At 48.7% G+C, this 14,594-nt stretch overlaps 1 protein-coding gene across 3 annotated transcripts in view; it reads right to left on the bottom strand.

Annotated features, from left to right (window-relative positions):
* Positions 1 to 14,594, bottom strand: part of INPP5D (inositol polyphosphate-5-phosphatase D) — a 298,231-nt gene that overhangs the window by 25,700 nt on the left and 257,937 nt on the right. For all 3 annotated transcript variants that reach the window (XM_063915724.1, XM_063915723.1, XM_063915725.1), the window contains one exon: positions 9,549 to 9,701. In XM_063915724.1, coding sequence (XP_063771794.1) covers positions 9,549 to 9,701 — 153 coding nt within the window. The remainder of the gene's footprint in view (positions 1 to 9,548; positions 9,702 to 14,594) is intronic.

Below are 14,594 nucleotides of genomic sequence, written 5' to 3' on the forward strand. Positions count from 1 at the left end.
GACAGGACACTGAGCTCCTGAGGGAACTCTTCTCAAGCCCCACCTAATAGAGCTAGAAGAATGAAGAGTGGTGAGTACTGAGCCGGCGTCCCGGTTAGCGGGGCTCCGGCCATTATGGCAGCATGAGGGTACAGAGACGCATGGCTTCTCAACGGGGCAGAATGCGTCTCCTGGACACAGTACACAACTGCGTCTCTGTACACAGTACCCAGACTGGCAAACACAGCCTTAAAACGGTTCTGCTCCATTTTAAGCACAAAAATTACCTCAGCCAGTATAAAAAAAGCGGGAAGACTGCGCGCCATTGAAGGGGCGGAGCTTCCCTATGAGGGGATCCAGCAGCTCACCAGCACCATTTTCCCTCTGCAGTGGACACAGACTGACAGGTGTGACTCCAAATTACCTCAGCGGTACCAAGGAGTCATAGCAGGGGGGGAGCGATTATTAGGGTACTAAGACCCCTATCAGGGTACTCGGTCTGCAGCCCAGCTAAGCTTGGCATTAGTAGTGAGGGCGCGGTGGGGGCTGGCTTAACCTTTTCCTGTGTATGTGTGTGCTGTCACATTTACATTATGTCAGGCAAAGAGTGTGTTTCATGTACAGAGGAGTGTATTCCTCACTAGGGGGCTCACTACTGGGTACTCAAGACAGTGCACCTTCCCAGAATGGCGGGGCTGAACCAGAGTGTGTTAATTCTCTTAAAGAAATGATCTCCACTCTTTCTACAAAATTGTCCCGCAATGAGAAAGAGGAGCAATACTTAAAACAGACTGTGGATGAACAGAGACTCGTTCCCCAAAACAGTGTCTCAATCCCCTCGTATTTGTCCGCAAAAGCGATCTCTGGCCCATATCCTGCAGTCTGACTCTGACGCTGACAGGTCAGACATGGAGGAGGGGGAGGTGGACTCAGAGGTGTGGGGGAAGGGGGGGGGGGGGCATGCAGCTCTGTCACAGGGAATAGAGGCTCTTATAGAAGCTACCAGAGATGTTCTGCATTTTCCTGATAAGGTGTCAACGGAGTGTGAGGAATCTTATTTTAGTGTAAAAAATAAGTCCTTAATCACTTTTCCTGCGTCTAAGGAATTGAATACCCTGTTTGAAGAACCATGGGTTAATCTTGATAAGAAATTTCAAATACCTAAAAGGTTGCTCTCATCCTTTCCTTTTCCTTTGGAAGATAGGAAAAAAATGGGAAACGCTGCCCATAGTGGACCTATCAGTTTCTAGGCTGTCACGAAAGATTGTATTGCCTGTCTGTGGTGCAGCCTCCCTAAAAGACAGGGCTGATCGTAAAATTGAGACTACACTCAAATTAGTGATGAGTGGGTTCGGTTCCTCGGAAACCGAACCCCCCCGAACTTCACCCATTTTACACGGGTCCGAGGCATACTCGGATTCTCCCGTATGGCTCGGTTAACCCGAGCGCGCCCGAACGTCATCATCCCGCTGTCGGATTCTCGTGAGCTTCGGATTCCATATAAGGAGCCGCGCGTCGCCGCCATTTTCACTCGTGCATTGGAAATGTTAGGGAGAGGACGTGGCTGGCGTCCTCTCCGTTTATTAATGTTGCTGCAAATATTTGTGCTTATTGCTTAATTGTGGGGACTGGGGAGCAGCTGTATTATATAGGAGTACAGTGCAGAGTTTTGCTGATCAGTGACCACCAGTTTTATCCGTTCTCTGCCTGAAAAACGCTCCATATCTGTGCTCAGTGTGCTGCATATATCTGTGCTCACACTGCTTTATTGTGGGGACTGGGGACCAGCAGTATTATATAGGAGGAGTACAGTGCAGAGTTTTGCTGACCAGTGACCACCAGTATTATACGTTGTCTGCCTAAAAAACCCTCCATATCTGTGCTCAGTGTGCTGCATATATCTGTGCTCACACTGCTTTATTGTGGGGACTGGGGACCAGCAGTATTATATAGGAGGAATACAGTGCAGAGTTTTGCTGACCAGTGACCACCAGTATTATACGTTGTCTGCCTGAAAAACGCTCCATATCTGTGCTTAGTGTGCTGCATATATCTGTGCTCACACTGCTTTAGTGTGGGGACTGGGGACCAGCAGTATTATATAGGAGGAGTACAGTGCAGAGTTTTGCTGACAGTGACCACCAGTATATATAGCAGTACGGTACGGAAGGCCACTGCTCTACCTACCTCTGTGTCGTCAAGTATACTATCCATCTAGATTCTATACCTGTGGTGCATTTTAGTTTTGCAGTTTGCTGACAGTGACCACCAGTATATATAGCAGTACGGTACGGAAGGCCACTGCTCTACCTACCTCTGTGTCATCAAGTATACTATCCATCTAGATTCTATACCTGTGGTGCATTTTAGTTTTGCAGTTTGCTGACAGTGACCACCAGTATATATAGCAGTACGGTACGGAAGGCCACTGCTCTACCTACCTCTGTGTCGTCAAGTATACTCTCCATCTAGATTCTATACCTGTGGTGCATTTTAGTTTTGCAGTTTGCTGACAGTGACCACCAGTATATATAGCAGTACGGTACGGAAGGCCACTGCTCTACCTACCTCTGTGTCGTCAAGTATACTATCCATCTAGATTCTATACCTGTGGTGCATTTTAGTTTTGCAGTTTGCTGACAGTGACCACCAGTATATATAGCAGTACGGTACGGAAGGCCACTGCTCTACCTACCTCTGTGTCGTCAAGTATACTATTTATCTAGATTCTATACCTGTGGTGCATTTTAGTTTTGCAGTTTGCTGACAGTGACCACCAGTATATATAGCAGTACGGTACGGAAGGCCACTGCTCTACCTACCTCTGTGTCGTCAAGTATACTATCCATCTAGATTCTATACCTGTGGTGCATTTTAGTTTTGCAGTTTGCTGACAGTGACCACCAGTATATATAGCAGTACGGTACGGAAGGCCACTGCTCTACCTACCTCTGTGTCGTCAAGTATACTATCCATCCATACCTGTGGTGCATTTCAGTTGTGCGCAGTATATATAGTAGTAGGCCATTGCTATTGAACCTGGCATATAATTCCACACATTAAAAAATGGAGAACAAAAATGTGGAGGTTAAAATAGGGAAAGGTCAAGATCCACTTCCACCTCGTGCTGAAGCTGCTGCCACTAGTCATGGCCGAGACGATGAAATGCCATCAACGTCGTCTGCCAAGGCCGATGCCCAATGTCATAGTAGAGAGCACGTAAAATCAAAAAAACAAAAGTTCAGTCAAATGACCCAAAAATCAAAATTAAAAGCGTCTGATGAGAAGCGTAAACTTGCCAATATGCCATTTACGACACGGAGTGGCAAGGAACGGCTGAGGCCTTGGCCTATGTTCATGGCTAGTGGTTCAGATTCACATGAGGATGGAAGCAATGATCCTCTCGCTAGAAAACTGCAGTGCCACTCCTAGATGGGCCAGGTGTTTGTGTCGGCCACTTGGGTCGCTTAGCTTAGTCACACAGCTACCTCATTGCACCTCTTTTTTTCTTTGCATCATGTGCTGTTTGGGGACTATTTTTTAAATCTGCCATCCTGTCTGACACTGCAGTGCCACTCCTAGATGGGCCAGGTGTTTGTGTCGGCCACTTGTGTCGCTTAGCTTAGTCACACAGCGACCTTGGTGTGTCTCTTTTTTTCTTTGCATCATGTGCTGTTTGGGGACTATTTTTTTGAAGTGCCATCCTGTCTGACACTGGAGTGCCACTCCTAGATGGGCCAGGTGTTTGTGTCGGCCACTTGTGTAGCTTAGCTTAGTCACACAGCGACCTTGGTGCGTCTCTTTTTTTCTTTGCATCATGTGCTGTTTGGGGACTATTTTTTTGAAGTGCCATCCTGTCTGACACTGCAGTGCCACTCATAGATGGGCCAGGTGTTTGTGTTGGCCACTTGTGTCACTTAGCTTAGTCACACAGCGACCTTGGTGCGTCTCTTTTTTTCTTTGCATCATGTGCTGTTTGGGGACTATTTTTTTGAAGTGCCATCCTGTCTGACACTGCAGTGCCACTCCTAGATGGGCCAGGTGTTTGTGTCGGCCACTTGTGTCGCTTAGCTTAGTCACACAGCGACCTTGGTGCGCCTCTTTTTTTCTTTGCATCATGTGCTGTTTGGGGACTATTTTTTTGAAGTGCCATCCTGTCTGACACGGCAGTGCCACTCCTAGATGGGCCAGGTGTTTGTGTCGGCCACTTGTGTCGCTTAGCTTAGTCACACAGCGACCTTGGTGCGCCTCTTTTTTTCTTTGCATCATGTGCTGTTTGGGGACTTTTTTTTTGAAGTGCCATCCTGCCTGACACTGCAGTGCCACTCCTAGATGGGCCAGGTGTTTGTGTCGGCCACTTGTGTCGCTTAGCTTAGCCATCCAGCGACCTCGGTGCAAATTTTAGGACTAAAAATAATATTGTGAGGTGTTCAGAATAGACGAAAAATTAGTGTAAATTATGGTTATTGAGGTTAATAATACTATGGGATCAAAATGACCCCCACATTCTATGATTTAAGCTGTTTTTGAGGGTTTTTTGTAAAAAAACACCCGAATCCAAAACACACCCGAATCCGACAAAAAAATTTCTGGGAGGTTTTGGCAAAACGCGTCCGAATCCAAAACACGGCCGCGGAACCGAATCCAAAACCAAAAAAAAAAAAAAAAAAATTTCCGGTGCACATCTCTAACTCAAATCATTGTACACAGCTGCTGGGGTGGCCCAAAGACCCACTATTGCATGTGCGTGGATCACAAAAGCCATTGCTAAATGGTCAGGTAACCTAATTGAGGGGTTAGATTCCTTGCCTAGGGGGGATTTTGTTTTACTCCTGCAGCATATACAGGACTCTGTGAGCTTTATGGTGGAGGCCATAAAAGAGAAAGGCTTGCTTAACGCACGCACCACTGTTATCGCAGTGTAGGCACGCAGAGGCTTGTGGCTATGCCAATGGACTGCTGACGCAGACTCCAGGAAAGGCGTGGAAGGCATACCATTCACGGGAGAGTCCCTGTTTGGAGATGAACTAGACAAATGGATCTCCAAAGCTACTGTGGGTAAGTTTACGTATCTTCCTTCTGTAGCCACCCCAACCAAGAAGGCTTATTCAGCTTCTTAGCTTCAGTCCTTTCTGACGGCCAAGTTCAAGGGCAAATCCAGAGGTGCTTCTACGTCCTCCAGCGGCGCAAGAGGTAAACCGCGCAAACCAGCAACTGCCGGTGCTCAGTAACAGAGCTCAGGCTCTGCTTCCTCAAGGCCTTCAGCATGACGGTGGACCGCAATGCCTGGAAGGCTGTCAGGTGGGAGCCTGACTACGATTCTTCAGTCAGATCTGGTCAAGTTTGTGCCAGGTGCCCTGGGTCATGGATCTTATTTCCCAGGGCTATAGACTGGAGTTCCAAGAGCTACCACCTCACAGATTCTTCAAATCAGGCTTACCAGTTTCACAAGAGGCAAGTATAACTTTACAGCATGCCATCCAAAAACTGGTACAGACTCAAGTCATTGTTCCAGTTCCACCTCATCTGCAAAACAAGGGGTACTATTCCAACCTGTTTGTAGTACCGAAGCCGGACGGTTCGGTAAGGTCGATTCTGAACCTCGAGTCATTGAACCCGTACTTATGAGTGTTCAAATTCAAGATGGAGTCTCTGAGAGTGGTAATCTCAGGTCTGGAGGAGGGGGAATTCCTAGTGTCTCTGGTTATCAAGGATGCATACCTTCACATTCCAATCTGACCGCCTCATCAGGCTTACCTACGGTTTGCACTGCAGGACTGTCACTACCAGTTCCAGGCCCTGCCATTTGGTCTCTCCATGGCACCGAGAGTGTTCACCAAGGTGATGGCAGAGATGATGTTTCTACTCCGCAAACAGGGAGTGAACATAATTCCGTACTTGGACGATCTCCTGATAAAAGCACCGTCTAGGGACAGGTTACTGGACAGCATTGGTCTCTCAACCAAACTCCTCCAGGATCACGGGTGGATTCCGAACCTTCCGAAATCTCACCTAGTGCCAACACGGAGGCTTCCATTCCTGGGAATGATACTGGACACAGAGTCGCAGAAAGTTTTCCTTCCGTTGGAAAAGGCATTGGTAATCCAGTCGATGGTTTGGGACGTCCTGAAGCCAACCCGGATATCAGTGCATCTATGCATTCGCCTTCTGGGGAAAATGGTTGCCGCTTACGAGGCACTTCAATACAGAAGGTTTCATACAAGACCTTTCCAGCTCGATCTGTTGGACAAATGATCCGGATCGCATCCTCACATGCACCAGAGGATCCGTCTGTCGCCAAAAGCCAGGATCTCCCTTCTGTGGTGGCTACAGACTTCTCACCTCGTCGAGGGTCGCAGGTTCGGAATTCAGAACTGGATTCTGTTAACCACAGATGCAAGCCTCAGAGGTTGGGGAGCAGTCACCCAGGGGATGCAGTTTCAAGGAAGATGGTCAAGTCATGAAGTCATCCTTCCAATCAACATTCTGGAACTCAGGGCCATATACAACGCCCTTCTGCAGGCCTCACATCTTCTTTAAGATCGGGCCATTCAGGTCCAGTCGGACAATGTGACGGCGGTGACGTACTTAAACCGTCAGGGTGGAACGAAAAGCAGAGCAGCAATGTCGGAGGTGTCAAGAAATCTCCTCTGGGCAGAAAAAAATGCTGTGGCATTGTCAGCGGTCTTCATTCTGAAAGTGGACAACTGGGAAGCAGACTTCCTCAGTAGACATGACCTGCACCCGGGGGGAGTGGGGCCTACACCTGGAAGTGTTCAGGTGCTTGACACATCGATGGTGATATCCACAGATCGACATGATGGCCTCTTGTCTTAACAAGAAGCTCAGGTGGTATGTTCCGGGTCGAGAGACCCACAGGCAGTGGCGGTAGACGCCCTGACGACTCCATGGGTCTATCAGATGGTATATGCGTTTCATCCATTTCCTTTAATCCCAAGAATTCTAAAGCGAATAAAAAGGGAAAAGGTTCAAGCAATTCTCATTGCTCCAGACTGGCCAAGAAGGGCCTGGTATGCGGACCTTCTGGAGATGCTCCTCGAAGATCCGTGGCCTCTACCTCTTCACGAGGATCTTCTGCAACAGGGCCTGTTCGTCTATCAGGACTTACCGTGGCTACGTTTGAATGGAAGTTGAACGGCTGATTCTAGCCAGGAAAGGGATCCCTAACAAGGTTATCCAGACTATGATCCAAGCCAGGAAGGGGGTAATGTCTAAGCATTACCATCGTATTTGGAAGAAATACATCTCCTGGTGTGAGAGCAGAAATTATTCTGCGGTGGAATTTCATCTGGGATGTTTCCTGCTTTTTCTGCAGGCAGGTGTGGATGTAGGCCTACGTCTGGGCTCCATAAAAGTCCAGATTTCGGCCTTGTCCATTTTCTTTCAAAGACAATTGGCTTCTCTCCCTGAGGTCCAGACTTTCTTGAAAAGCGTTCTGCACATCCAACCTCCCTTTGTGCCTCCCACGGCACCTTGGGATCTCAGTATGGTGCTGCAGTTACTCCAGTCGGACTGGTTTGAACCGTTACAGGAGGTGGACGTAAAATATCTTACGTGGAAGACCGTCATACTGTTGGTCTTGGCTTCAGCAAGACGTGTGTTGGAGCTGGGGGCTTCGTCTCACAAAAGTCCCTATTTAATTTTCCTTGAGGACAGAGCTGAACTCAGAACTCATCAGAAATTTCTTCCTAAAGTGGTGTCTGCGTTTCACATCAACCAACCTATTGTGGTTCCAGTGGTTACTGACACCCCTGCTACTTCAAAGTCTTTGGATATTGTGAGGGCTTTGAAGGTATATGTAAAGCGAACAGCTTCTCACAGAAAATCGGACTCGCTGTTTGTTCTTTATGATCCCAATAAAATTGAGTGTCCTGCTTCAGAGCAGACAATTGCACGCTGGATCAGGCTTACTATCCAGCATGCTTATTCCACGGCTGGTTTGCCATGTCAAAAATCTGTACAGGCCCACTCTACTAAGTCAGTGGGTTCTTCCTGGGCAGCTGTCCTTGGTGTCTCGGCTTTACAGCTCTGCCGAGCAGCTACTTAGTCTGGTTTGAACACGTTTGCTAAGTTCTACAAGTTCGATACTTTGGCCTCTGAGGACCTTCAGTTTGGTCAATCAGTTCTGCAGGAACCTCAGCACTCTCCCACCCGGTTTGGGAGCTTTGGTACATCCCCATGGAACTAAATAGAACCCCAGTATCCTCTAGGACAGAGATTTTCAACCTTTTACAACTCGCGGCACACTGAACAAGATGTAAATATTGCCAAGGCACATTCAAATATAATGGTGATGCATGGTGCAGTTGCGTGTCCTAGGATGTCATGTCGCAGCTTCTCCATAGGTAACGCCTGAGCCACATCTGAGAAAGCCAGAAAAGCCCAACACTGCCCGGGCCAAAAATTAGAACTGGCTCTGCAACCACTAAACCCACTAGTATTGATCGTTCCAGGGCCTCAGTAGCAGCAAAACACTGAAGGGCCTGGCTCTGCTTCTGTGGCGGCACACCTGGAGACTGCTCAGGGCACACTAGTGTGCCACGGCACAGTGGTTGAAAAACACTGCTCTAGGATATAAGAGAAAATAGGATTTTAATTACCTACCGGTAAATCCTTTTCTCGTAGTCCATATAGGATACTGGGAGCCCGTCCAACGGTTTGTTTTTCCTGCACTGTTACTTAGTTAAGTAATGTTGGTTAAGCCGTTGCTGTTCCTGTTTCAAGTTTGGTTAGCTTGGCTTTCCTCTTGTTGTGTGTGATGGTTCGGAATCTCACCACTATCCTTACCTATCCTTCTCTCAAAGTATGTCCGTCTCCTCGGGCACAGTTTCCTAGACTGAGTCTGGTAAGAGGAGCATAGAGGGACGAGCCAGCCCGCACTATCAAATTCTTAAAGTGCCCATGGCTCCTAGTGGACCCGTCTATACCCCATGGTACTAAATGGAACCCCAGTATCCTCTACAGACTACGAGAAAAGGATTTACCGGTAGGTAATTAAAAACCTATTTTTTACACTGCAATTTAGATTTCAGTTTGAACACATCCCACCCAAATCTAACTCTCTCTGCACATTACATCTGCCCCACCTGTAGTGCACATGGTTTTGCCCAGTTGCTTGCCTTTTTTTGCTTTGCTTGCAAAACAGAATCGGACCCACAGGGCCTAATTCAGAGATGGATGCTTTTGGAAGGCAGCTGCGTCTTTGTGCAAAAATATGCTAATGCCTGCAGGAGGAATCTGAAGGAAAAGGACGCCCCCTGCCAGCATCTCAGATCCGATGCCCGCTTACAAACAAGCAGGATCGGCACATCATCGGACAAAATATTTGCAACATCGGCCATCTGAGTAAACCAAAGAATGGACCCCTCCTGCCTGACACGCCTCCATTTCCTGGAAATGCTGCTTAGTGCCGCCCCATCCCAGCCCACAAACAGCCACAGCATGTCAATCATGCTGCAGCTTAGGCCACTATGTGCCCAGTACCACAAACATCGGAGATGTACATAAACCATTGGTTTTCAGACCCACAGCGTATGCATAAAACCAACCATATAGCTTCTCTCTTTGTTTCCCACAGGATGCATGCAGACAAATTTCTCCCTGGAAGTGGCCTGTCTCTTCTCCATGGTGGGTCAGAGGAGTAAAGAATGGGAACTGTTGCTGCTCAGGATCTTCTATGCGTAGTGCAATGCAGCCCTCACCTGTAAGCAGACAAAGACGCCATTAGCCACTACCTCGCTACAATCCCTGGGAACAGTGTAAGAGTCCACAGTTTATACTAGTATTAGATCATGCAAGTCAGCTTCATTTTCATTCATTTGTTCAACGCAAATTATAGTAATTTTATTGTTATAAAATAACAATTATATCTATTTAGTTTAGTTAGATGACCTATCCAACTTTGCATAGTGCTTTAGCATTGAATATAAGCACCCCATTGTAACCGGTCAGTGTCCACCTGCTTATCGTTCAGATGGGGGAGGGATTTCAAAGTTTCTCACAACCTTTCTTTTTTCACCATCCTCAACTCCATCGCTGCTGGGCTGCCCCTGTCAGCCAGGGATCGGCGGCAGCAGTGGAGCGGGAATTGGGATGAGGAGCTGGTGGTGGCACTCCATTACTGCTGGGCTGCCCCTGTCAGCCGGGGATCATAGGGCGGAGTGGGGTGGTCTTCTGTATGCCGGCGGTCGGGCTCCCGGCGCTCAGTATACCGGCGCCGGGAGCCCGACAGCCGGCATACCGACACTTATTTTCCCTCGTGGGGGTCCACGACCCCCATAGAGGGAGAATAAAATAGTGTGGCGCGCGTAGCGTGGCGAGCGCAGCGAGCCCGCAAGGGGCTTATTTGCGCTCGCCACGCTGTCGGTAACCCGGCGGTCGGGCTCCCGGCGCCGGGATGCTGGTCGCCGGGAGCCCGACCGCCGGCCAGCCGTAGTGAACCCGGCGGAGTGGTGGTGGAGTGGGAGCCAGGAGGATGGTCAGATTTTTACTGGCACTACACTGGTCACTGACACATCAGGTCACATATGTGTCTTACTATACACACACACACACACACACACACACACACACACACACACACACAGCTCCCTGTATAAACACAGTCTCCTTTGCACACACATGTATCTTAGCACACACACACACACACACACACACACACACACACACACACACAGTGCTACATGAACCATGACCATTTTGACCATGACCACACCCATGTCATAGATGTCGTGTTGACCTCCAGCAATAGGGCACAGTTAGTACTGCATACCCTCCAACATGACCCGCCCCACTAGGTACAAAATGCTCTGTTTCTGGACTTCCCTCTTAATTTATTATTGCCATCACCTGTGAAGAAACAGCTTTCCTATCATTCAACTAGTTCAACACAGGTGATGGAACTCATAAATTAAGAGGGAAGTCCAGAGCATTTTGTACCTAGTGGAGCGGGTCATGTTGGAGGGTCTGGTACTGGTGACATAGCTAGTTCGTGCTCTATGTACACAAAGTCTCCTTATCCACCCCTCAGACAGGCCACCACTCCACACACAGTGTCTGGGTCCCAAATCTTCTTCCTACATGTAAGGAGGCCAGGTTTCCCTGCATTTAGGAGGTCCCCTGCTGTAATGTACTTACAAAGTGCAACTTACTAATACAGAGGTTCTCAAACTCGGTCCTCGGGAGCCCACACAGTGCATGTTTTGCAGGTAACCCAGCAAGTGCACAGGTGTATTAATTACTCACTGACACATTTTAAAAGGTCCACAGGTGGAGCTAATTATTTCACTTGCGATTCTGTGAGGAGACCTGCAAAACATGCACTGTGTGGGCCCCCGAGGACCGAGTTTGAGAACCTCTGTAATAATACATAGCTGCGAGCACCAGACAGCAATAACTTGGGGCAGTTGCTGTGACATTGGATTTAGGAGTAAGAAAGACACTTGTGCGGTGGAGTTTATATTTACAGGTACATATATAGTTTATAGGATATATATGCATACACATACACATAAATGGAACACATGATAAAAAACTTCCCATACAGAGACAGCCTGCCTCTCTATGACCAACCACAGTCAGATCTCCATATACATTTTGGGGGTCATTCCGAGTTGATCACTCGCTAGCTACTTTTAGCAGCCATGCAAACGCATAGTCGCCGCCCACGGGGGAGTGTATTTTCGCTTTGCAAGTGTGCGAACGCGTGTGCAGCCGAGCGGAACGAAAACGTATTTTGCAGTTTCTGAGTAGCTCTGGACTTACTCAGCCCTTGCGATCACTTCAGTCTTTTTGGTCCCGGAATTGACGTCAGACACCCGCCCTGCAAACGCTTGGGCACGCCTGCGTTTTCCCAAACAGTCCCTGAAAACGGTCAGTTGCCACCCACAAACGCCCTCTTCCTGTCAATCTCCTTGCGATCGGCTGTGTGAATGGATTCTTCTTTAAATCCATCGCCCAGCAACGATCCGCTATGTACCCCTACGACGCGTATGCGCATTGCGGTGCATACGCATGTGCAGTAGTGACCTGTTCACTGCGCTGCGAAAAACGGCAGCGAGCGATCAACTCGGAATGACCCCCTTTGTCTCTAATTATCTTCTCTCTCTCCCTTTCTCGTCCTCTCTCTCTATTTCTCTCACACACACAGACGGGTCTGGGACTCAGGGTCGACAGCAAAAAGGGCGACACACCTTAGGTCGACGCCAATTGGTCGACACACCTTAGGTCGACATGGACAAAATGTCGACATGGACAAAAGGTCGACAGGAACAAGGTCGGCATGGAAAAAGGTCGACATGAGTTTTTTATGTTTTTTTGGTGTCGTTTTCTTCATAGAGTGACCGGGAACCCCAATTAGTGCACCGCGTCCCCTCGCATGGCTCGCTTCGCTCGCCATGCTTCGGGCATGGTGCCTTCGCTCCGCTACCGCTTCGCTCAGCACAGATTACCGTTCCAATCGTAGTCCACGTGGATCGTTAAGTATGAAAAGGTTCCAAAAAAGAAAAAAATCGTGAAAAACTCATGTTGACCTTTTTCCATGTCGACCTTGTTCCTGTCGACCTTTTGTCCATGTCGACCTTTTGCCCATGTCGACCTAAGGTGTGTCGACCAATTGGCGTCGACCTAAGGTGTGTCGACCTTTTTGCTGTCGACCTGGAGTCCGGATACCCACACAGACACATACATCTCTGTCACTTTCTTTCAGTAAATGTTCTTGTCACTCATGTAACACCACTGCCCCTTTCACTCACCACCATCCCAGTGATGGGGAGAGTATTATCACCAGCCCTAGTATATACTGTACATAAACTGTATGTCCAGTCACTCTGTGTGGCACCTGTGAGGTGTTGCTGTGCCCCGTCTGTGTTGCCCCCTGCTGTCCGCCTCACTAGGAGCTGGGCTGCAGACCTTACATCGTAGGGCTGAAATGCACACGCCGGCTCCCGCCGCCCGGCACAATCCCATCCGGCTTTTTACAGCTGCCGTGCTGCAGAGACACATGCAGCGCAATAGGTCCTTTCACACTGCACGGCCCCGGCCCGGCTGCCGGGTTGCAGACGGAAATATCCACTGGAAGGTCCGGCTGCCGGGTTTTTTTCAAGCCGTGTCTGCTGCTGCGCATGCACACAGCATTACACACGGCTCAAAGCCATTGTATGTAAAAGTTTGTCCGGCTTTTTGCCATCCGGGGAAAACCGGGTAGTGTGTTAGGGCTGTAACACACGCGACTGCTTTTGCCGGCCGGGAAAAATCCGGATGGCTTTTTCCCGAGCCGGTATTGTAATTAACAGTGCAAAGGGTAGGGTCCGTTCACACTGCACGGCCCCGGCCCGGCTGCCGGGTTGCAGCAGGAAATATCCACTGGAAGGTCCGGCTGCCGGGCTGGGGCCGTGCCGTCTTTGTAGGCAGTGAACCGTGTGTGTGAAGGGGAGCTTTCGCACACAACGTTTTTTTTTCAGGCCCTGTCTAATGCTGCGCATGCGCACAGCATTACACACGGCTCAAAGCCTTTGTGTGTGAAAGACCCTGCCGGATGGCAAAAAGCCGGACAAACTTTGTCCGGCTTTTTGCCATCCGGGGAAAACCGGCTATTGTGTTACAGCCCTTACAGCCCATACTTGCCTACCTGACCCTCTCCATGAGGGAGAAAATGCTCTGTTACTGGACTTTCCTGGTAATGTATGATTGCCATCACCTGTGGTGAAACACCTTTCTTATCAATTAACTAGCTCACCACAGGTGATGGCAATCATACATTACCAGGAAAGTCCAGGAACAGGGCATTTTCTCCCTCATGGAGAGGGTCAGGTAGGCAAGTATGCCTTACAGCAGAGGTTCTCAAACTCGGTCCTCGGGGCACACACAGTGCATGTTTTGCAGGTCTCCTCACAGAATCGCAAGTGAAATAATTAGCTCCACCTGTGGACCTTTTAAAATGTGTCAGTGAGTAATTAATACACCTATGCACCTGCTGGGTTACCTACAAAACATGCACTGTGAGGGCCCCCGAGGACCGAGTTTGAGAACCTCTGCCTTACAGCATACAGTAGGTCTGCAAACTCGGTCCTCCTTACCCCACACAGTGCATGTTTTGCAGGATAACCCAGCAGGTGCACAGGTGTATTAATTACTCACAGACACATTTTAAAAGGTCCACAGATGGAGTTAATTATTTCACTTGTGATTCTGTGAGGAGACCTGCAAAACATGCACTGTGAGGGGTCCTGAGGACCGAGTTTGCAGACCTATGCCTTACATGAATTTCCAAATCATTTACTAGTTCATGGTCCCATTTTTCCATTACACCATAGTGTGGGTTTTTGTTTTGTCATAGTCAATAAAATAAAAAAAAGTTGTGTTTTTAATTTAAATAAATGAATATATATATTTATTCAAAACATGTGAAAGTTAGCACACAATGGGGGTCATTCCGAGCCGAATGCACGCTGCAGTTTTTTGCAGCGGTGTGATCGGGTCTGAACTGTGCACGCACCGCGACCGCAATGCGCAGGCGCGTCGCTGCCCAGCGACGGGAAACGCCGGGCAGTGTGGGACCTTACAAAGAATGTGATCACAGCAGCAATCGCAAGGTG

This window comes from Pseudophryne corroboree, chromosome 4 (genome assembly GCF_028390025.1).
Source record: "Pseudophryne corroboree isolate aPseCor3 chromosome 4, aPseCor3.hap2, whole genome shotgun sequence".
In the NCBI taxonomy this organism is placed as follows: domain Eukaryota; kingdom Metazoa; phylum Chordata; class Amphibia; order Anura; family Myobatrachidae; genus Pseudophryne; species Pseudophryne corroboree.